We start from the raw sequence: 24862 nt of genomic DNA on the forward strand, positions 1-24862 counted from the left end.
GACAGGCATATAACCATATTGTTTAATGATGTCAACATGGATAACTAGCTGACGGTAAGGGCTTATTGTCTAATGGCAAAGTTAATGTTCTCACTTAATGGCTCACTTGTGCAATTTATGATGATGTCTGAACTGCCACATCTCGATTACTGGAGATGGCGAGATCACAGAATCATAGAATGGTTTAGGTTGGAAGGGACCTCTAAAGCTTATCTAGTTCCAAGCTCTCTGCCATGGGCAGGGACACCTCCCACTAGACCAAGTTGCTCAAAGCCCCATCCAGCCTGGCCTTGAACACTTCCAGGGATGGGGCATTCACAGCTGCTCTGGGCAACCTGTTCCAGTGCCTCACCACCCTCATAGTGAAGATTTTTTTCCTAATATCTAATCTAAATCTGCCTTCTTCCAGTTTGAAGCCATTACCCCTCATCTTATCACTATGTAAAAAGTCTCTCTTTGGCTTTCTTGTAGGCCCCCTTCAGATACCTAACTGGCATGCAGATATATCTGAAGAGTCCTGCATAGATCTATTCTCTTCTTTTATATGGTTGTGTAGTTCTGTCTTTTATGTCCTGATAGATAGTTGCATAACTTAGTGTATACTTTTAACTCACATAGTTTCACAGTTCATAATTTTTTATTTTGTAAGTATAGGAAAATTTACCTTGATCCAACTTCTTGTTGATTTTTTTTAGAGTTCTCCTTGGTGAAATGCAGGTATCTAGCATTTCTATACATGATGACAGGTAAAAAGAATTTTGAAAAAAGCATCTTGATGGAAGGGTTCTCCCAAGAATTTAAACTGTATCCTCTTTTAGGGGCTGAGTACCATCTTGATCTCATTACATATTTTTTTTCACTGATCAGAGGCTCTCAGATGGCATTTTGTGGCAGTAGTTTATTTGACCTGACCCAGAAGATTCTGGCTATTTGGAATGTGTTGTCATAAGCTATTAGTGATCCAAATACAACAGGGTTGTGCCTCTAGGCTTAGTATTTTGTTAGAGGGGAAAAAAAAAAGGCAAAAAACACCCAGCTGGAAAACAAATGTAATTTTCAAGTTTAATGGCACAAATATTCTTGGCAAGCAAACCCTGATATTTAGATGAAAAACTACCAACTAAGAACAACCAGTGACAGGAGGAGTGGAGGAAGTCTGACACCCCTCTGCTTTCAAGGCATTTTAAACATCTTCGGCAATAGTTATTAGAAATTTAATGTACGAGCCCTAGAGTTTCATGGGGTTTGCTAGTTTAATTTTTCATGGTTTTCATTTTTATGTCAGTTATTGGTTTGTGTACAGAATTTTTTCACCAAAGAGTTTTAACGTATGAATTGAAATATTATGCAGGCTTCAGGACAGCTATCATAAAGTGAAGGGCATCCACAGGTAAGTTTGAAAAATACTGTTAATAAAGTTTGTATCTTTGTTCAAATGGTTTTCTGTAGTTCATTAAACAGTAGAAGCAATCACAAATGTCAAACTTGTCTACCTGGAAATGGGTTGAAGAGTCAAATATTTAGATATACTTTTTCTGAGAAATTAAGGTAGAAGTCTGCCTTTAGGACTGTAAATAACATGATGGATAATGATGATATTTAATGCTTACTGAGGTAGCAGTCATATGCCAAACTAGTATTGGAGCAGTTTTGTGCTACGTGCTGGATGTAAAGAAGAATATGAGTTTTTGCCACTCAACAATTTATGATGTGATTTAATCTCTGCTTTTTTTCTTTTTTTTTCCTTTTTTTTTTTTTTTAGCATAAGGCGTCATCAGGAGAGGAGAGCAATTTTAACTCCAATTTTAACAGATTTCACAGTTCGAATAACTGCAGCTCCTGCAATTATTTTTACAAAAATTGATGCTGCAGAGAATTTGCACACAGAGGTTAGTACAAAATGTGAACAGAAACAGCATCACTTTTAATATGTTGATAATCTTAATAGTTTACTGTTCCACTATTTTAAGTGTCCGGGTGTTTTCAAATACAGAGATCGCCCACTGGGGGGGTGGGGGGGAAGTCTTAATCACTAGCTGAAATTCTCTTTCTCTGCTGGAGAAAGAATTTGTGTGTAGCATTTGATATTAAAGGCAGGCAGGCTGTCCAGAGGTAGATAAGCCTGTTTGCAATTCAGAGAATAGGAATTCTTTAATGATTTCCAGCAATATTTTTAAAATATTTGTGATGGAAAGGTGTTGAGAAGAGGTGCTATACTACAACATTACAAAACATTGTATTCACAAGCTTCTCATAAAGCAGCTTGAAAATGCAATCTATACACTATCTATAAGAAGAAAGTTGAGCCGAGTTCTTGTAGTCAGATTTCCAAGCCCACAAATTTCCACAAAGCATCCACTCCGCAACCATTACTGTGGGTACTTCAAGGTATTACAGATTTAACAATCACTTTTACCAGTCTGTGGATTAGCTTGTTAATGATTAGTCTGTGAAGAATGTTACACACAAAAGGTATTGTCTCCCTGTTTGGCATTAGTTTGTAGCTCAAGAATTTAAAATGTTTTATGTAGGGGAAATATCAGAAAGTTTTTGTCAGCTCACAAGGAGTATTTCTCATAACAGCTGCCTCCTGGGAAGAGTAAAACTGGTACAGGAGCATAAAGGGTATTAGATGTGTGTACAATGTACAATAGGTGTAGATTGTTGGAAAATAATGGCTAATGGATATACAAAGGAAAAATTGACAACTTCATATTTTGTGTAAAGCATTATAACAAGGTCAGATGGAAAACTATTTAATGTAAAAAAGAAGTAGAAAGCTTAGGGGGTGGCTAGAATGCATAGAAGTTACTCAATTTAAAAAAAAAATCTCTGAGCTTTGCTAATGCTCATGTTCAAGAATTGCAGTGTTTTCTGTGCATACGTTCCTGTTATCTGTTCCCTGGGTGACATTGACTGATTAAGGGAGAGGTCTAGTTTAGATTGTGAAGATCTTGAACATTGTGCAACCTTCTCATGAGAACGGGCAGTATTTCTACTTATTAAGCAACCCTTCTGCATTGGTTCTAGTTTTCATCTCTTTATTGCTTGCCAGCAGCGGTGAAGAGCTTTTTTTGTGCTAGGTAATACCAGTAAAACACTGGCCATCCAGCTAGCTTTGCCAAGGTATTAACAATGGTTTACAGGCAAAAAGAAATCAATTAGGTTGGTTATCAGTGAGTTCCAACACATAATTTCATTAGAAATCAAGTTGAGTTTATGTTTTAAAAAAAAAAAAAAAGTACATCCTTTTCTTGGAAGGAAAGGAGAATTGTATTCCTTGCCAGGAAAAAGAAAACAAAATATGACAGTCCACTGTTTGATACTACCAAGAGATGGAAACAAGACCTTACACACGAGATGCTTTTCTTGCAAAATCTGTTTTAATAGTTATGCTGTTGCACGCAAAGCAAAGAATAAGCCACATCCTTTTTTAGAAGGCTGAGACACCACTTCCTCCTAGGAAGACCTAATTAACACTACATACAATGTTGAAGCATTGACTACACCAGAGAATCACAATCCAGTTCGATAGAAGCTGAAAATTCCCCAGTAGCTGTTATCTAGTATTTTCCTTTAATTTCTCTACAGGAAATTCTGGTGTGTGGTCATTCTTTGGAAGTGAATGTGACAACAAACCTGGATTTCTTCCTTAATGTTGCTCAAGTACAACTTCTTCAGCAGCTGATACAAGCCAATATGGTTGGACTGGAACCTTCTAGTAGCACCACTGAGGTAGGTTTTCCCTGTTTTGCAGATGTTTTTTTTAGAGTACCGTAACTCTGATCAGGTGTTTGCATCATCTAGATAAAATTATATAGGTAAATGAAATACATGTATTATTATTGCTTTTTGGTCAGCTTTAAAATGCATTCTGATTTTGTTCTAACAATAGGATGTGTTATTTTAGCAAGAATATTATTCAGTAAATTAGACTAAGGTGATTGTGCAGTATCTTGTGTACAAGGAGAATTATGTAAACAATGAAGGAAATAAATTTTGAAGTAGTTTTTTCAGGTTATTTGGTATTTAATTTTAACTTTTATTGAAGCTTTGGCATCTTCTTATGAGTTCACATACTATACTGTGTGCTTCACTAAAGTCAGTAAACTATAAAATTTTCACTGTGCCTGGTAAGCACTATTCACATTAACTATCTTCACTCAGGTCCCTAAGATTCAATCCACCTCTGAATATTCTCATACTTCTTCAGTAAGAAAGGTGGTGGGTGCATCATGAATGGTCCATTGTCTTCGCAACAACTAATCTTTCCTTTTTTTCCGGAATTTTACAGTGTTCAGCTACTATCTCTTGAATTTGTCATTCTTTATTTCTGCAAGTTGATACCTCAGTTTGCATTAAAGGCCAGTCACTAACTGTGACAGACTTTTAAGTTTTAATTATTAAACTTGTGGGCTGATACAAAAAAAGTTAGGAGAAAAGAAAGTGAAAACTTTGCTGTAAGAAAAAAATATGTATTTCCTATCTTCAAAATCAGGAATCTAGTCAGGCTGACAGCGTCTTTTAAAGACTGTAGAAGTTGATATGTGACAAGATACAAATTCCACTGGAATGGTTGTTGAAGTCATTGAGACATCTTCACAAATAAGAACAAGAGTTAGGGAGAGAGTTAAAGAACAAGACACAAGCAACTTTTCCTTTCCAAGAATCTAGCTAATGGGAGAGCTGAAGAAACTTTTCTCCTTCCTTTTCTGAATCTCGCAGATTCAGCATGCATGTGAGTTTGGATGGAAGTGGAGAACGCTCTAGAGCAGCCAAACTACTTATATTCTTCTCTCCTCACCCTGTCAAAACCCCAGAAGTTGTTTGTATCCTGCTAATCCAGGCATCACGTCATCCCCTCCACCTTTTATCCCTTCCCAAGGATAGAGGGAAATAAGGGCATTGTTTCATTACTATATTGAAACGTGAAAGACGTAGACAAGAAATGCAGTGTATCTTTCTTTTTCTTGGATACTTTGTAGACACAGGGCCTCTTTTGGAGATGAACATTATGAATAAGTATATATTGGGAATATCTTCAATAAATAATTTGTGGAGTACTGTTTTCCCATTGTCAGTGGAATGGACAGAATCAGAAGATTTGAATGGGTGCCAAGAGTTTTAATTTTGAGTTGGTGCTGTGCAGAAGTGCTGCATGACTGATGTGGATTGTACAAACTTAAAAGCAATTTACTACATAATTTCAGAAAACTTTTTGTTGACTACATCCCAAGATACCAATTTGTTCTTCATTGATATCTCCCTTGCATGTTGAGGTCTCCTGTAATGAGTAATAGGAGGATTTCTGATTCAAGGTGGTGGTGGTCTTATTAATAAGTTTTAGAACTATGTCTTGATTCACTATACTGAAAATGTAAAATCCAATACTTGGTTACTTTTTGTCCATTTCTTTCTTCAGTCTTTTGTAGTCTCATGTGCCCATATGAAGCTACCGCACCCTCTAATATATGCACACTTACTATTATCCTCCTGTTTCTACTTTAGTCAGCAGAGAGAAACATAAATACACATTGTATACTGGTATGCTGCTGTTTTCATCTCAATGAATGAAGTCTGGAGCCTGCACATGGCTATTCATCCTTCACACCTGCTAATTATTTCATTGCAAGAATCAAAACATAATTTCTCTAGGTTCCCTGGATCTTCCTCGTTGCTCTTTTTGAAGATGGGCATGACATTTACTATTTTCCAGACATCAAAGACTCACCAACAACGTGTCTTTTCACATAAGATAAGGAGAATCCCAGCAGTGGCACTGGCCAATTCCTTAAACACCTTTGGATATATTCTGTCTGATATTTTAAGAGAAAAATTGACCCGAAGTTATCCATCCTCCAAAGGCTTTCCTAAAGTACTGCAAATTGTCTAGGCTGTTACGCAGATCCTAGTGATACACAGAACCTGTGCTCTCTTTCCCCTGCTGCATTGTTTCTCTTGCATTTTCATTCAACACCATCTTGTTCAGCAAGATGATTCATAGAAAACAGCTTTAAGATGTTTTTTTTCCCACAGTGCCTATTTGCTTTGCAGATTTAGAGCTTTGGGTTCATAGCATTTGAGGATTTTCTACAATATTTCTACTAGATGCTTAAGCATGATTAACAGAAGAGTAGGAAGAAACAGAAGAATTATATTCCCCGTGGGAAAGTACAAAATGAAATGGAGAAACCAAGAAAATTTGCATTTCAAAATCAGAACGTATGAAACCTGGTCCAAGATAGCATGGCAGTGATTTTTTTTTTTTGAAGTTGAAAGGAATAGAACATCTTTTTGTAGAAGAGACATTTTTACACATTCTTGAATAAATATTATTTTGGTATTTGTACATGAATTTACACCACTGAACTGTTTGCATTAATTACTTGTTATTTTCAAGGGTATTCAGAACCTATGCACATACAACGCCTCTCTTCAGGGACTCATGAATGAATGAGCAGCCACACAATAAACAAAAGTATGTAAAAACAGTGCACACAAGCATTCTCTGAATAGGAAAGGGGATAAAGGAATGCCTTGAATTTCTTGAGATAACCGACTGTAAATGAAATTTGTTTTATTGATTGTCCTTTTTTCTGCTAGAATAATGAAAAGATTGACAGAAGTTCTTGTCAAAGATTTTGTTATCTGTCAAAAAGTATACTTCAATACTGAAAAATGAACTGTAACAAAAGCTGTAGGATTCAAGAGTTACCTAAAAGTAGGAAAAGAACAAGAATGGTAAATTCTTCATGGTTTTTTTATGTGTTGGTGCCACTTTAAAGGCACTGATGATGAAATATTGAAAGAATTCATAGAAATGTATTTGAATTTTTACACATCTGATCATGGATTACTGAAAGTTGCAAATTTTCTGTTTCTGAAGGTGTCCACCTGATTGAAAATTCTGCATTGCTAGTAGGGATTTAGTCCTTTTAAAGAAAAAGCAACCCAGCATATAGAATGCACAGAATCATTGTTCAGGTTTAGTGAAAAGGTTTAGGGAAATTTTAAGGTTTGAAGGGACTTTTTGAGCACTGTGGTTGAGAGACTAAAGGAAAGTTAGATTGGAACTCAGATTATGAATGGTATTTTGTATGACAGTGACTTAAGGGAATGAGTGTATTTGGTTGGCTTTTCTTTGGGCACTCCCATTATTACTAATTAAGATAATAATCTTGATTGTGTATCTTTCCTCAGGCAAGCTGTTCAACCACATTTAAAGAGGTGGTGTTTAACCTGTTTTTAGGAAGCCATTTTTACAGCACGAGGTCTTATTTAAAGGAAAAGTCAGTAGTCAGTAATTGGATATCCATTTCTTCGTATTTGTTCCCTGTTAGCATCTGCTCAGAGTTATGCATGTGTGTATAGTTATGGTAGATTTGCTTTTTAGCATACAAAGCTTAAGGTAGGATAGAATTGTGGAATAATTTAGGTTGGAAGGGTCCTACAATGTTCATAGAGTCCAGATCCCTGCTCACAGAAGGCCTAATTAGATCAGGTTGCTCTAGGGTTTCAATCAAGTCCTGAATACCTCCAAAGACAGAAATTACACAAGCTTTCTGGGCAGCCTAGTTGGACACCCAAATAGTTAAAAAAAAAATAATCCTAATACCTAATTGGAGTTTCTTGTGTTCCCACTTGTGTTCATTGCTTATCATCCTATCACTGGGCATCTCTGAGAAGAGTCTGGCACCATCTTCTCTATGGACAATCAGGTAGTTGTACACATACCCATGGATGTCATCTGATTAAATTTTTTGTCATCTTCTGCTATTGCTGTCTTGATTTTGCAACCGTCTTGGTTGCCTTCTGTTGAACTCAGTTGATATTTCTCTTATATTGTGAGGACCAAAACTGGACGCAGTGTTTCAGAGTACTGAGTAAAAGGCAATAATTGCTTTCCCTCAATCTACTGACTGTCCTTCTGCCAATACAGTCCAAGATGCTGCTGGCCACCTTTGCTGCCCAGAAACATCACTGCCTCGTGTTCACCAGGACTGCTTTGCAACCAGCTTGTATTATTGCTAAGGTTCTTCCTTCCCAGATACAGGACTTCCCGTTTCTCCTTGTTTAACATCTTAACATTCTTCTTTGGCTCATTCGTCTACCCCGTCAAGGTCCCTGTGGAGAGCAGCTGTGTCCTTGCACATGTTCACTGCCTCCCATTAATCAGTACCCTCTGAGCTCAATCATTCAACTAAATTTTTATCCATCTGGTAATTCACCCATCCAAACCGTACTGTCCCAACTTGGATACAAGAATATTGTGGAGGTGTTAAAAGCCTTGACAAAGTTGAGGTAAATGACATCCACTGCTCTACCCTTGTCCACAGATCCAGCCATTTTATCATAGAGGGTAATCTGGTAGATACCTGCTTTGTGGATTCTGAGGAAGGGCAAAACATGTCCGTCAGAAGCTTTGCTTTGTTCATCTTAGCTTTGTCACTTAGCTGTGTTCATCTTTTTTGATGCTTAGCAACGCTTTGCGGTTTTTCAGAGGCAATAGTTTCTACTGCTTGCGGTAAATGTCCAAGTAAAAACTATGAATATATAGAGCTTATGTCTTTCTCTGCTTCTCTCTAGCACTGTTTCTGTAGGCCTCCCTGCTGATTCTTTCTCCAGCAAGGTGAGCACTCAGGGGTACCAGCTATGTGGGCTGATGACAGCTCTTCCAGCAAGCAGCCCTTTGAAGCTAACCAGTATTCCAAAGAAAGCCAACAGAATATTTGCGATTCTGGGTATGATTTATGGGGCGGGGAGTGGGTTGTAGGAGTCAGATGCTTACACCTTGGCTGCAAGATGAATGCTTTGGAGCTGTGAAGCCACAAATATTTGAGAAGTGCAAACATCAAGGCTGAAGTAGAATCATCTAGAGTTGTACAAAGAATTATAGAGATATGCAAGGAGTTATATAATTAAAAATGAAAGGAAACATTATTCAAGTTTAGATGTTAGGAAAAATCTTATTTGGTGTAGAACACTGCCAAGGGACGTGACAAAAAGATGTTGAGCTGGGGTCTTTTCACTGATTTTTTTTTTTTTTTTATATCAGGAGACTACCTGCTGTGGTTTTAGGATTGAACTGGTTCTAATGTTATAATCTCTAATTGATCATAACAGCCCCCTGTCAATTTCTTATTTATGTGATTTTGAAGTCAGCAAATTCTATTCATCAGCCCTGTATTTCAAAAAATAACCCACATTTAGTTACAATGGCAAAAATTGGTGAAATGCATTCTCTAAAGCCTAAAAATCATTAAGCAGGTAAATTTCTTTATTAGATAAGGACTGTAGTAAGACTGCCTGGTGCGTGTGGATTTACCAACTGTAATTAGTTTTGTTATTCATTAATATCAAGTAATCATCATATTAAGTCCACTTTAAAAACAACCATGCATAAAGAATAACACATGACTATTTTTGAAACCAGTGTTTTCAAGCAGGTCAAATATTTATACTTTTTAACAAAAACAACCAAATGTATTTTAAGGGTGCAGGGATGAACCACATCATTAAGAAAGGCAGAGATGGGGATGCTCTTTGATCTATGCATGTATTCTGCCCAGTATCCCACAGAAAAAAAAACCCACCCTTAAGTCATAAAGCTAATAGAACATTCTTTCCCTTTCCCAGTCTCCTGACTCTACTCTTTCTTTTTGGTCTCCTGCAGTCTACTTTGTTCCAGAAATCCACTTGTAAGTGTCTTAGCTTCCAGTAGTCTTGACCTGACTCACTCATGATATTCATAAGCAATTCTCCATTTTTTTTCATTGTGCAGAGTTGCTGTTTTGGAAATTAAATAATAAAATCAAGGATAAATGTGGCTTTGTCTCTTCAGAAATTAGGACAAGAAGACTTGTCCTGTTTGTCACACGGGAATTAAAATTCCTCAGAATATCATGACACCTTCTGCAGGTTGTTTTTTGTTTCTTGACTTAAAAAGCTAAAAGAGAAGAAACAGGTCTGAAATTTTCTTTGGTGCCTGATAGTTTCACTGGCATCAGTATAAATTTCTATCTTGGTCTTTCTGTTTTTCTAAATACCCTAAATTTTCACAAGTACTTCCTGTGATACATTCATCAATATTTTTGAGCTTACTGCACAGAATGTAGAAAGGAATAAATACAAAGATTTCAGACCTATTACCAGATAAAGATGATTGACATGACTAGATACATATAGTTGATATGTGAGGCATGTGATATAGAAAAGGTCCTAGTCGCTTAAACTGCGGCTTATTTATTTAGCCCTACATTAGCATATGACTTGGAAACAATAGAAATCATAGATCATAGAATCATAGGGTTGGAAGGGACCTCTGGAGATCATCTAGTCCAACCCCCCTGCCAGAGCAGGGTCACCTGGAGCAGGTTGCACAGGAATGCGTCCAGGTGGGTTTTGAATGTCTCCAGAGTTGGACACTCCACCACCTCTATGGGCAGCCTGTTCCAGGGCTCTGCCACCCTCAGGGTAAAGAAGTTCCTCCTCATGTTTAGGTGGAACTTCCTATGTTCAAGTTTGTGCCCATTACCTCTTGTCCTGTCCCCAGGCACCACTGAAAAGAACCTGGCCCCATCCTCCTGACACCCACCCTTTAAGTATTTATAAGTGTTGATAAGATCCCCCCTCAGTCATGTTTTTTCCAGGCTGAAGAGACCCAAAACCCTTAGTCTTTCTTCATAAGAGAGGGGTTCCAGTCCCCTAATCATCTTGGTAGCCCTTTGCTGCACCCTCTCCAGCAGTTCCCTGTCCCTCTTGAACCGGGTAGCCCAGAACTGGACACAGTACTCCAGGCGCAGCCTCACCAGGGCAGAGTAGAGGGGGAGGATGACCTCCCTCGACCTGCTGGCCACACTCTTCTTGATGCACCCCAGGATGCTATTGGCCTTCTTGGCCACAAGGGCACATTGCTGGCTCATGGTCATCCTGTTGTCCACCAGGACTCCCAGGTCTCTTTCCACCGAGCTGCTCTCCAGCAGGTCATCCCCCAACCTGTACTGGTGCATGGGGTTATTCCTCCCCAGGGGCAGCACCCTACACTTGCCCTTGTTGATTTTCATAAGGTTCCTCTCTGCCCAACTCTCCAGCCTGTCCAGGTCTCTGTGTATGGTGGCACAGCCTTCCAGTGTGTCAGCCACCCCCCCCAGCTTTGTGTCATTGGCAAACTTGCTGAGGGTGCACTCCATCCCCTCATCCAGGTCATTGATGAATATATTGAAGAGGACTGGACCCAGTACTGACCCCTGGGGAACACCACTCATCACTGACCTCCAACTAGACTCTGTGCCCCTAATCGCTACCCTCTGAGCTCTGTCTTTCAACCAGTTATCTATCCACCTTACTGTCCACTCTTCCTAAGCTTCCCTATGAGGATGCTGTGGGAGACCATGTCAAATGCCTTGCTTAAGTCAAGGTAGACCACATCTACCGCCCTCTCCTCATCTGTCCATCCAGTCATGCCATCATAGAAGGCTATCAGATTAGTCAGACATGGGTTAGAACAGATACATTAATTATGTATCCCTACAATATTTTCCCACCTATTTGCAGCTCAGGCACTTACAGAGATAGTGGTGATGTCTATGTACTTGATAATCTTCAGTGATTTTTTTTATTCTCATGGATTTGTCCAGTGGCCTTTGAAATTCATCTAAACTTTCATCATCTGCAATAACCTGTGGGAAGGAGTTACACGGCTAACTATATGCAGTGGGAACAACACGCAACCCCTCCCCCCCTTTTTTTTTTAATTTTCTTTTTACTTATCTTGCATCAAGTTCTTGTGTTAGGAAAAAAAAAATACTACTCAGTCACCATCTCTGGGCCATTTTGTCTTACATACTTGAATCATGCCCTGTTTTCAGTGCCTCTTCCAGGTTGAAGAATCCTTGTGGCTTTTTTCAACTAGGATTGTTCCCTACAAACTGTTTCATTCCATTAGTTATTTTTGTAAACCTGTTCTGGCTCTTTTTCAGTTTTACAGTGTCCGTTGTGGGGCATGGTCCAGACCAGAATTGCACCCAGTATTAAAGGTACAGACAGGCACACATGGATTTCTGTGTTGGCACAGTGTTGTTCTCCCATTTGTTCCATCTCCCTTTCCTGTAATTCTTGGTAAGAGACGTGGGATTTTGTCTGCTACTGAGCTTTTTTGCTTTTTTATTCTATCTGAGCCTTTCACAGAACTGTATGTAATAAGGTTAAGAACTTGGTTTTAGGTGACAATAATCAACTTGGAATCCTTTTATGTTTTGTTTGTTTTTTTTCCTGCTTGCATCACTTTACGTTTACTTACATTGTATTTAATCTGCTATTTTATTGCCCTGTCATTCAGCATTCGAGGGTCTTCAGTTCTTCACAGTTGGCCCCTGAATAAGTTAATATACTTAGAAAAATTTCTCACATTTCTCTTCATTCCTTTTTCCATTTATGAATACATTTAATGTGATCAGCCCCAGCATAGGTCACTAAGAGAGTACACTGATAACCATGAATCATTAACTTGGCCTTGTACTCTTAGTTAATTCATCTAGACTAATTGATCAATTAATTATCTAGGTTAGAGTCTTTCTTATTCCATGGAAACTTAGCTGAATAGACACACACACTGAATTGAGCTCGTTTCCAGCTTGCATGTTGTTTGTCAATAGTGGGAATCTTTTATCTGCAGAACAGACTTCTTCTCTTAATTACCTAAAGCCACAATCTTAAAATATATTCTCTGTGTACGATATTCCAAGTCTGATGAGAGAACCCATCAAAATGGGGAGCAGGTTTGAAATCAGAGACATGCTTATCTGTAGTAAGCTTGTTGCCTGATACAGTTCTGATTTTCCACATCTTGCTCTTAAGTCACTGTCCAAAATAGTCAGAATTTAAAATAAACAACCCCAACACTTCAAAATTTCAGTTGAAGTTCAGCTCGGTCAGCTGACAATATGGCTATTCCACCTCTTCTCCTTCCATATAATCATGGAATGGTTTAGGTTGGTAAGGACCTTAAAGATGGACTCTATGATCTCAAAGGTCCTTTCCAACCATGAAGATTCTATCATCTAGTTCCAACCCCCCTGCCATGGGCAGGGACACCTCCCACTAGACCAGGCTGCTCTGCTCAAAGCCCCATCCAGCCTGGCCTGGAATACTTCCGGGGATGGGGCATCCACAGCTTCCCTGGGCAACCTGGGCCAGTGCCTCACCACCCTCACAGTAAAGAATTTCTTCCTGATATCTAATCTAAATCTACCCTCTCAGTTTGAAACCATCACCCCTCATCCTATCACTACACTCCCTGATAAAAAGTCGCTCCCCATCACTCCCCTCTGAAATTAATCTTAGCAATGACACAGCCGTTCCTGTTTCCATGATGATTTTTCAGGTGGGGTTTTTTTTAGATTGTCAGTTATTATTTTTTTTTTGTTAGTTACAGACTTTTCAGTTTTGAGTTAAATTTGAAGAATTTTCACTATAACTTAGAAACGTGGATTTGCATTCTATGTTTTATTTAGTTTGTTTTACCCTGGATAAACAGTGAGAGATTATCAATAGTTAATGAATTATCTTGTAATAATACTTCCCACAATTACAATTATCTTGTAATTACTTCTATTATCTTGTAATTACTTCTCACCAGTAATATGATTACTTGTCAGTACTACAATTATTTGTGAGAAGAGAGCCTACTGCTGATATATTTTTTCAGTGGTCCCTGAGGCCTCAGCTGTTGAACGAACTTCAGAGAACTGTCAGGTTTCTCAGCACCTTTTCTCTCTGTTGCACCTGACTAGGGCTCATGCTAGAGAGCTTTTTCATAAGTATTTAACCTGTTTTATTGGAACAAAAGCAGTCTTTCATTGTCTGAGTTGAATAGGCTTTTGTAGCTTTCCAGCAGCAGGAGTTGAAGAGCTTGTTTGTTCTTTATTTTTAAATGAAAAAAGTGAAGTAGCCTTTATGCAAGCAAATTTAGCGTATTTAAAAATAAAATAAAGTTGCAGTGACAAAACTGTGACATTCCTGAATATTCCTGTCTGTATTATTCAAAGTTGAATTTTTGCTGTTTTATAATTAATATTTCATTCCCTTTTTTAATGTGTAAATGAGGATATACTGAGGAAAGAGATGGAAAGTTTTCCAAGGGACTGGGTTTAAGCAGATTGAAAGCAGCTGGCTATCCATATTGTATCACAATTTTGGCACATCGCTCATTAAGAAAACCTATGCCACTGAAATTAATTCACGCCCAACAGATGTTTAGTACCATAAAGGTATATGACCTGCTTGACACCAGTCACTGGAAGGAAAACTTTTTTTCTTTTGATGTTTTGCATTAGGTACCATGGATATTACACATGTGTCTCACACACTGAAAATAGAACTGATTTTCTTATATAAATTTTACATAAACATACACTCATCCCTGCTGTTCAGCCAACATAATTAATGTTTTATAGAGAAATTTGGAGTTCTCCAAGTGCGTGGGTTCATTTAGTAGTGGACGTGGCATTGAAAAACTAAGTCATTTCTGTTTCTAAGTCAAATTGAAAAAATCTTAAAACTATGTAATTAAAAACTTTGTCTAAATGTACTAGTAGTAAAAATTTAGCAGTAGTCTAATGGGATACAACTAATTTATCTTTTTAAAATATCATTGTTATAGTAAATAGATTTTTTTTTGATTCCTGCCTTTAGCTCAGGACTTTATGTACATATATGAATTTGAAGTGTAAAATTTACAGATTAGAAATTATAATAGTAATAATCCATAGTTTCTTATGATAAAGGGGTGTTAAGCAGCCAAGTAATTAAGACTGGAAATACCCTGAGTTTGCAGCTGCCTGTTTTGAAGTGTTAATAAACACTTGACCTTGAGGGAAGCAATTGTGGTGGGTCTTTTAAGGTTTTAGACAAACAGGAAAGTTGTATTTGTGCTTTTCCTCCCCCAGCCTCGTGTGGCAGCATGATGGTCTAAATCTGGGTCTCAGATAAAATTAAGAACTTTAGGTTCAAGTGTTAGAAAGGCAATAATCCACTTAGCGTTCAGTCCAACACCAAAAAAAAAAGTATGTGCATCTTATTTTTATAGGAATAAATAACAGTACTTAGGAGCTTATTACATGCTATTTGCAAAGATATCTGAAGAGTTTGAAAATTCGGTATAATTAATGAAATGTTATAAAGCACATTTAATAGTACAGGAAATAATACTCTACCTTTGTCTGTAAGTATTTAGGTAAAAGTAGGCTCTTTGCTGCCAGCTTCTCTCAGTTGTTAGAGTTATAATATCTGTGAGTATATGTATATATCTGTGAGTATGTGTCAGTTTTCCTTTAAATAGGTTTGTAATTGGGAACAATCTGTATATGGGTCTCAAAACCCACTGACATACCTTAATCCAGTACACTGCAATTAATCAGTAAGACTATGACTTCTCAGAGGATGTTTTTTCTTCTCGATGTGAGTTCAACTACATGGATTAATCTCTGATTCTACTGGCATAAAAAAATTAGTCAGTAAGGCTAGAAGACATAATCCAGATGGTTGTTAGTTTTTATCAGAACATTACAATTAGAAATAGAATTATGTTTGTATGCCTTGAACATAAATCAAAATGTAGTTGTAAATTGTAGTTGCTCTATTAGTGAAACCAAAAGAGTTGCAGTTTTGGCATTGCTGAATTTCTGGAATATTTTATTATGACTATATGAGCAAAATAATAAGGATTTTTAGAGTTCTGTTTAAATTACTGATTACCCTACTATAATCTTCCAAGTGCCAAGAGCTGTTCTTCACTTCCTCCTTTCAACAGTTTAGAATTGGAGGTTAGAATGATATTAGATCATAGCAGGTGTCTATTCAATAAATAACCAATAATTAATTCAATAACTTAAGCCGATGCACTTGCTTTTAATTTTTTCCAAGCATGGGCACATTGAATGACACTGTTTCATCAATCGCAGTGAGTCTAACTTCATTAAGGGATTATCTAATCATCGGTGCACGTGGCGCTTGTTGGAGGCATGAAGTGGCTTTGAAGGATTGGTAGTGAATACTGGCTATCTTCGATTTTAGTCACTATTTAAGGTAGAACTAAAGACTGGAATTTTTACTGATTTATGAACTTAATTAAGAGATTTAACAAACTTTAATGAAAACAGATAAATTGCCAAAATGAAATTAAAAGTATTAATTGGAAAATAGATAGGGGTGCAATTTCAGACAAATAAGCCGTATCATTAGCCTGAATGAAACATGTAGTTAGTGTCAAGGCTGAAAGAAATAGCATTAAAACTGATTTGGGCAAATAAGAAGGATGTCCTTTGGAGGAGTTGTCTAACATTGGAAGCAAAGCTGGCAGGTATGCTAGCTTTTCAGTCATTAGGGTTTTTGGATAATTCAGAGTTCTATAGAATCTTTGATTAAGGTGACAGTGGAGATCACTGTGAGTGGAATTACCTCAGACTGTAAGATTTCTTTCAATTAATTCATCTTTAGATGAGAGTTTTTCAATTAGAGAGATTTTTAAATGATTGTCTGTTCCATAAATAATTTTTCTAAAAATGATAAAATAATTCAGTGATAGAGAATCCACTATAGTCATTCATCAACTTTTCCAGTACGTAATTATTTCCCACTTAAGAAGTGCACCTTATTTCTTGTTTTAAAATGATAATCCATGACTTCAATAATTCAATAATTGCTGTTAATGTCCAAGTGTCAGAGGTGGCAGTCTGTTACCTCTTTTCCCTTTTATCTGGAAACCATATTTGAAATAGCTAACTATATTTTAAAGCTGGAAGAATAAAGAGAAAATATACTGGATATATACTGGCTTTGAATCACATTGGAAAAATGTTTTTCATGTGTATCGAAAAAGAATGGGGAAAAAAAGCAGCATTTAAGATGTGAAAAAACTTCACTCTCTTCCAAATATTTGACTAGATCAAATCCTGAGGATTGTTGAGCAACTATAAACATCATTAATCTTAGTTAGGAAGCTTGATTCCACTGCAAGGTCTTGTTAAATAGAAGGATTAAATAATTGTCTCCTGCCTCAAAAATAAAATACGTTGTGGTTCTTTGTTTTATGCTTTGGTTATATAAATATAGACAGTCATCAAAGTAGCAACCCCTTGTTAAAGGTGTGATTTCCAAATGGACTATATTTGGTGGTTTATAGGACAATGTTGTAAAGATTAGTGTAGACAAAAATAATAAAGAAACAATGATTTATGGGTAATTTTTTTTCTTTAAGTGTTTTAATATTCTGTAAAGAGTTTCATGCCAGGTCTCTAGTGCTGTGTTTTTACTTATTATAAGCCCTAGCTTTATACTCTTTTATAAATTCATCTTTGATGTACAGTAGACCTATTGTACTGACTTCTTCATAAAGTATAGTCTATTATTGCAAAGAATATAGCTTTGATCTGCTTGACAGGTTTAAAGTATGGACACATATGTGGTATTTGATAAATTACCTGAGGGGCAAAGAATGTTGCTGCCTTTTCATAATTATTCACTTTTTTAGAATTAATATATGCCAAATTCTTACAAGAAGAAGATATAATACCTGCACATGGAGAACAGAAATGGAAGTGCGAGGAAAAGAAATACAAAAATAAAAGTAAAGTGCAGTTAATGTCCTCATTTTGTTCAGTGATGCACCTAAGATTATAGGTGCAATATTAATAAAAGGACCGTATTTCCTCATTCTTAAAAGAATTTTTAATATTCTGGTAAAAGTCTTTCCAGTATAAATGATAACTAGTTTTACTGCTGATCAGTGATAGAACAGGTGAGTTCTCAAGGAGTTTATTTCTTAGTCTGGCAAATCCATTTCCTGGTGTCTATCACTTACCACCTGGAGATTTTTGGCAAGAGAGCATCTATTTGTCATACTAGCATTTAGAAGTGGAAAATACAAGAACTCCTCTTTGAAAAAGAAATGAAATACAGACCAACACTCATCTTGGTCTGCTGCTGTCCATGTAGGCATGCATGGATAACATTTCTTACTGCAAGTCAGTAAATCTTATATTCCTCAATCAAGTATGGTCATTGAGATCATTACCAACTATTAAGCTTCAGGGTAAGGCTAGACTTTGGGAAAATATTAATTTCTAAATAAGTAATAATTTTGCTTAAATTTACCCTAAAGAATGTTCCTGTCTAATAACAATGTACATTGGAGATAATTATTAATACAAAGTGCAGTTATTTTGTATTTTCCCTGAAGTAAGAACTTAGAAGGTTCTTTCAAATGCGTACTTTTTCTTCACAAAATCTCTGTGAGGATTGTGGCTCTAGGAGAGAAAGCAGTTACACTAGTGAACACAAGATGCTTGCTTTTAAAATTAAAGGCAAGTTAAACGTCTGAAGTATTTTCCAGAGGATGTCATCTAGGGCCTTCACCCGTTTTCTGTCTCCTGCTGGTGTATTTCTCCCTGTCCCTCCATCCCTGTTTGTCAGGTTACTTAGTCTCGTTTCTTTTTTGTCAGCCCAAATGCACACTTCAGTAGGCTACAAGTCCATACCTATCCCATACAATCTGAAATTTAGATAGGTAGCTAATATAGCAATAAAAAACCAGCATAGCTATTTCTTGAAAGAATCATAGCCAAATTCATCATATTTTGCATTGATCGTTCTTTCCTATTCACAAGTTTTTAATTGCAGTGATGAATGCAGCATTCAACAATCAGTTGTTGCAAATATGGAAATATTTCCTCACAGTAGAAGTAGAAAGCAAAAAATTGTCCCTGTTTTGGATCCCTCTCAGACCTCCCCTGCCACTTTCTGGCATTCTATTCTTTCTGCCTGAGCAATGAACAAAGATTCCAAAATTCTTCAATGCACTTGCTGTTACTGTATCTACATGTTGCTAACAGTTAGAATACAGTAGATCCTGCACAAATTTAATGCTTAAAAAATTATTTCTTCCCCCAAAACACATGAAAAAAAATGTTATTGTTGAATTTGAGGAGAAACTGTATTTAATAATTGAGGTGGCGAAGGATGGACTCAGATGTGCTGCTAAATGGTCACACAAAGAATGACCTGGGACTGAAGCGTCTGGTTGGAATTTTTATTCACAACTGATCTATGCTTGAAGCATAATTTGCAGTCAGAGCCAATAGCCAATGGACACAAGCTGTCATTCACCTGGGGGCAGTGTTGAGCAAAAAGGGGGGAAACCTGGTGTGGGCAGATCTTTGTTTTCTTTCACAAATTCAAGGCACGACCTGCTGGCTAATGTTTTCTGCTTTTGTAATACCTGCTTCTAGGTATTTGCCTTTTGAGCACTCCGTCTAGGCTACCCAAGCACTGGCCTCCGCAGTGCTCGTCAGCCTGCCAGATGATATTTTGCATCTAGACCTGGCTCTTGGCCAATCACTTTGAGTAAACCCCACCAGCAGATGTGACATGTTCCATAAGGCCAGCCCCCACGTTCTGATAAATTGCAAAGACAACCCACCAGCTTCCTGAATAAATGATATTAAGACTGGGGCAGGGGGGAGGAAGCAAAAGTTGTTTCAACTTTGGCATTTTGTTCTTTTACCACAAAAATTATTTTTAGAGTCCAACTCTAATGTAAAGATCGGATATTTCATAGTGAGCAGAATGTTACTTGTTATCATTCCAGTAATGGGGAAGGCTGGGGGAAGTACAGCTCCTATCTGCTCAGATACACAAACAAAATCAGCAAACGCTTCAGTGAGTAATAGGAAACACACTAATTACAGCAAATTAATTGTTAACTGAGAGGTCTCCAAAAGGGAGAAGGCGTAGAAAACACATCTGTAGCAGCTGATTCCTTTCTAGCCTTGTTGAATCAAACTATATACTTATTTGTCACATTAGAGACATTGCAGAAGATATAAGTCACTCTCTATCACTGCAGATTAGGCTTAAGAAAGCATTTCTGGTAAGTTATAATACCCTGTAATATGCTATCTCAGGAAGTCTGGAAGAGTATTCTGAAAAAGTATTTCTCTGTGCTGGCATTATTTATGCTTTTTCCCTAAGCATCCACTTATGGCTGCTGTCAGAGAACAGGAGTCCAGAAGGACCTTTGGTCTGACCCAGTAGGACCATTCTTATGTTCTCTTGTAGTTTATTTCTGCTTATGGCGATCTCGTCAACCTTCTGTTGTTGCTATAACTTCACTGTAAGATAAAGAGCATGATCAGCAGGAGGTATGTACAAAAGTGCTATTACAATTGTATCACACATAAAATTTGAAGGAATGATAGCTAATGGAGTTTATAGCAGTCTTTCTGGCCTATGGTACTTTAACAGAGCAAGCTCTTGAGTGAAGAGCAATTTAATTAAACTTTAGTCAAGGTTATCAACCTCTGTGGAGAATGAAAAAAAATAGAATACCACCATATTTTTTGTTGAAAACAAACATAACTTTGTTTTCCATTTGTATTTTGTTTAAAAATAATAACAATCAGAAAGCTGGTAAAACAAGTTCCAGATAATACTACTTAAGAAGCCAGACAGCCAAAGTGTGAAGTGGCAGATGCACATGTTGCACAGATGTTGTATTGACTGGTTACTGTCCTTATGGAAAGCTTGTGTAATTGGAAGTATTTTTAGTATGTTGAAACTTTGAGAAATTGGCATCCTCATTTACAAGTTTCTTTTGAAGAAGCTGTTTATCTTTTGTCTTTTGATTCCTGAAGTCTAAGGTAATCGTCGTTAGAGAGCCAGAACAGTCTTGGTTTCTGTATTTTATATAGATCACAGGAATTTAGGTATGTCTTGATATCAGAAAGCGTGTTGGCACATAAAAAAGGTAATGTTGTGTGAAGATAGCTTCCTGGGGGTTTAAAGACTTTTTTCATTATGCAGTTGAAATTTGTTGCAATGACTAGAAGCAGAACAAACAAACCTAGTGTATGGTAACAGTAATGTCCCAGAAACAGTAGGTATTGAAATGTGAACCAATAAAATGCTTCTGAGAGAATTTTGTCTTTCTTGTGGTTTGCACAATTACCAATCAGATCTTGCATATCTGCTCAGTTTTGGCCCATGTTTTAAAGCTCCAAATTTTCATTTCAGGCAATAGCAGATCCCACAGCATGTAGTACCGTATCTTTGGTATCCTGGGCTATGAGATACTTTGTGCTGGGTTAGCGCTATAGTAATTGGAGAATCACGAATTTATTGCAGCTGGTTAATATGCTTAATAACATTGTGAGCAGCAAGCTCACTACCTGGGATGTGTGGACTGCATTTTTGCATGAATAATCAGTAAATGTAGCTTCCTTTTTTGGTTTTGTTTTTTTTTTTTTTTTCTTTTCATGATTGTATGTTTAAAAGCATGAGGTATTATAAAACTTCTAATTAGGTTACCAAGTGTAAAGTTTAAGATAATAGCCCTGCGAAACAAGGTGAAGAAAAAGTAAAAAAATTTGGATTAATTAGGTTTGAAGTAGTTTAACAGAGGTTCTCAAGCAGCTTGACAAGGGTTAGCTTAAAATTGGGCTTGGTTATTCTGTGTTTATTTTATGGCTTTGGAAATAAAGGAATATTTCCAGAGAAATGTTTTTTCAGATGAGAAGGATTGCAGAGAGTTGTGGTTCTAAGCACACACCACAACTAAATCTCCAAAGTAGCTCGAATTTGTGTCATTGGCATTAAGAGATGTCGTATGCTTCCATTCACGTATTCTGTGTGCTTTAAATCCAGAGTATGCATTTTAAACCCCACATGAATTTGTAAGAGAATGACTTTCATAACCTAAAAGCTCACTAAGTTTTGATAAGGAGGAATGGCATTTCATATAAATGTGATTAATTTCCTTAGAATGTGAAAAAGGAAAATTAAGAACTAGGAAACAAAGGAAAATCTGTTTTCCTGTAAATATATGTGATCTTTAGCTTCTGTCCTAGAATTATTGGAAAAAACCAAATGTTCTTGCAACCAAAATGGCTGCATTGAAGAGATCTTCATGCTCAGATTCTGCAAATATAAAATTAAAGTGAAAAAGTAGGGTATATGGTCTCTTTTTGAGATACAAGGCTAAGAAAAATTTTTATTTTACAATGAAGTGTCTGTTCATTAAGCATTCAGACTTATGTAGTTCAGACAGATAAATAACCATATGAAGTAAGTTTAGTATCTAAACTTACAAGGTAAAGAATTCTCAGTATAGTAAAATCAAATGTGAAATTATAGATTCAAAGTGTATTTCCTTTTTGTTAGGAAGAAACTGGGTTTTCCTGCTAGTTTTTGATGTCCAAGCACACAAACTATGATGAAAAAAGGTGGGAAGTTGTATCGCATAGCCGTTTAAACACTGGGATTGATTCAGGACCAATTTCCCTGACATTTTTCTTAACATTTTCTGTGACCACTTAAAGTAAGGTGGTAAGAAGTTCGTGCATGTCAAGATTTCACATAAAATATAGTTGAGGAGGAATTTACCTGAAACAATAATCTGCAAAAAACTTTGTGAATTATAGGCATGCTTCCAAATCTTCCTTGCGTGGACACTCTAAAAAATATTGCTTCAACATAAAAAGATATTTTCTATTGTTAATGAAAGGAAAAATACAGGAACTTCATCAGAATACTGTGAAGCCTCATATCCATCATGTTTAAAGACGTCCCACTTTAAGAAAGTGTAATGAAACTGCTGCATAACTAATGGGAAAATACCTCATAGGGACTGTTGTTATTTTCTGGAAAAAATAAATTACAACAACAAAATAAAAAACTTACAATAAGAAAGAAAGAAAGAAACAAACAAAAAAAACCAAAGGGCTGATTTTCCTCTCTCAGGTTTTCTCTTTTGGCATTTTTCTAAGCGTTTTAAGATGGAGCCTCATAGGATAGAATAATTTTTACCTGAGTTTTAAGTGCAATTTAGGGTTCAGTCCACTTCCCCTCCCTTCACCTACAGTACTTCGTTATCTGAACCAGACCTTCTTGTCTTTGCTCTATGAATTTTATTTCTTTTGTCTCATACTACCCTTAGTGGAATAGTCTAAAAGACATAAGTGTTCCGTCCAATCACTTAATTACATAGTCTGCCTAGCAATATTTTGAACATAACCTGTGGATATTATTTTTGTTATCAGTAACTTAAATGTTATTGTGCTTTCTTATCAAAAGTATTAATAACTAAATGGTGTGTAAAGTTAATTTAAAACTTTGCCATTTCAGATCATTTAAGGTATCAACCAGAGAATCTGAAGTATTCATTACAGAGATAATAAAAATATTGTCATGAAATAGGTCCAAATTTCAAACTGTTCTTTAAATTATAGAACGCATGCAAGAAATCATATTGGTTCATTTTGCAAAAAAGGATTAGAAAAATAGAAACTGTGTAAGAACTATTATGGTTATGCCATAAATAGCAAATATAGTTGGTTGTTGAAATGTAGACAGGACAAAATCAATGAAGACAATGCAGTGGCTCAAACTCACCCTAAATAGAAGTGCGAGAGCACAAGCGCTTGGACTTTCTCACACTGTGGACATTGAATGTGTCGTAGTGATGATTTGCTTAATCGCCTGATGAGGAGACGAAAGTTTGAGCGTTAGGTCACACGATGTATGACTGAGGGTTCCGCGTTCTTTGATCTTGACTAATCTTCTCCTTTGAGTCATCTAACACTTGTATACAGTAGAGTTTGATGCTGTGGCAACATTACCTTGAGACAGCACCAGTTACAATTTCTTCCCCATATGGAACATCACCTGCTTGGTAGTGCGGAAAACTTGATTCTTGACAGTAATTATAAACACATGGATTCTGTAATTCTCTTCATTTTAAACTGAAATAATATGTTTTTTCTTAAAGGGAAAGCTGAGGAATAAAAGCAGAAAGGATAGTTGAAGCCAGTAAAGAGTTAACTGAAGTTATAGTCGGTGGGCCCTGAGCAATTTTGATTTTGAACTTCACTGTTTTCTTTGCAGGAAGGATCCTCACCCTTTTTTTCTGGCATTCCCTCATGAGAAACAGTCTTTTTCAGGCATTTTAACCTGCTTTTGGAAGTATTTAAAGCTAATATGATTACTCTGTATGTCAGTCTTCCTCAAATAATATGTAATAACTTGTGTGTTCAGACAAATTAAAAAGCAGAATAGAAGTTTCAGTGTTAATTATCTGTTTGTGAAAATCAGGAAATGGATGGTGAGAAACCAAAAGAAGTGTTGCCACTGAGGGAAAGCTTTTATTCAATAGCTGGCAGTAGACACTGTTTGGCCACTTGTGTGGCTTGTATGGACTGGGTGGTCAGCTAGGGATAAATATGCTGCTTAATTGATTTTCTGAAGGCCAGAATTTCACTTTAGTACCACCCTGTTGCTTAAGCAATGAGGCATAATTTTTCAGAGTGTACTGCTGTTAATCATATCAGCTGCCTTCCTACTTTTTCAGTTTTTCTGGCCAGCTGTAGTCTGTTTTCAAATTCAGGTAGTGCTGCATCATCTGAGACTGCCTAATAGAATGATACATCCACTAACTCATGCCAGAGATTTTGGCAGGAAACAAATACAGGTATTTTCTCAAAAACTCATTTGCCTGTTCTAGCAGATATACAAGAGCTTTTCATAATGTTTTAAGAGTGACAAGAATACTTGTATGAGTAAATTTTCTTTTTATCGGTGGTGAGTTTAAACATTACAAGAGAATAGCCGTCTGTATATATAAAATCAAATGGATGCAAAGATGTTTAAGAGGTCAAGGTTATTTTATTGGACAGAATTAAGTGGTGTTTACTGTTTCCTTTCACATGAATTTGCATGACCCTGAGCTGCAATAGTATCCTTGGGCTATTTACAACCAGTTGTATGCTAAGCAGGATTAACTATAGTCATATTATAGTTTAATAACTTTTATAAT

The 24862-nt window shown here is 36.7% G+C and overlaps 1 protein-coding gene across 6 annotated transcripts in view; it reads left to right on the forward strand.

Moving 5' to 3' along the window:
* VPS13B (vacuolar protein sorting 13 homolog B) overlaps nt 1-24862 on the forward strand; it is a 479916-nt gene that overhangs the window by 319420 nt on the left and 135634 nt on the right. For 5 of the 6 annotated variants that reach the window (XM_074577514.1, XM_074577516.1, XM_074577511.1 and 2 more), the window contains 2 exons: nt 1763-1889; nt 3592-3735. In XM_074577514.1, the coding sequence (XP_074433615.1) occupies nt 1763-1889; nt 3592-3735 (271 nt within the window). Of the gene's footprint in view, nt 1-1762; nt 1890-3591; nt 3736-11978; nt 12674-24862 lie in introns of those variants that run through there. The other variant, XM_074577517.1, reaches the window with a different exon arrangement.

This window comes from Larus michahellis, chromosome 2 (assembly GCF_964199755.1).
Source record: "Larus michahellis chromosome 2, bLarMic1.1, whole genome shotgun sequence".
NCBI lineage: Eukaryota > Metazoa > Chordata > Aves > Charadriiformes > Laridae > Larus > Larus michahellis.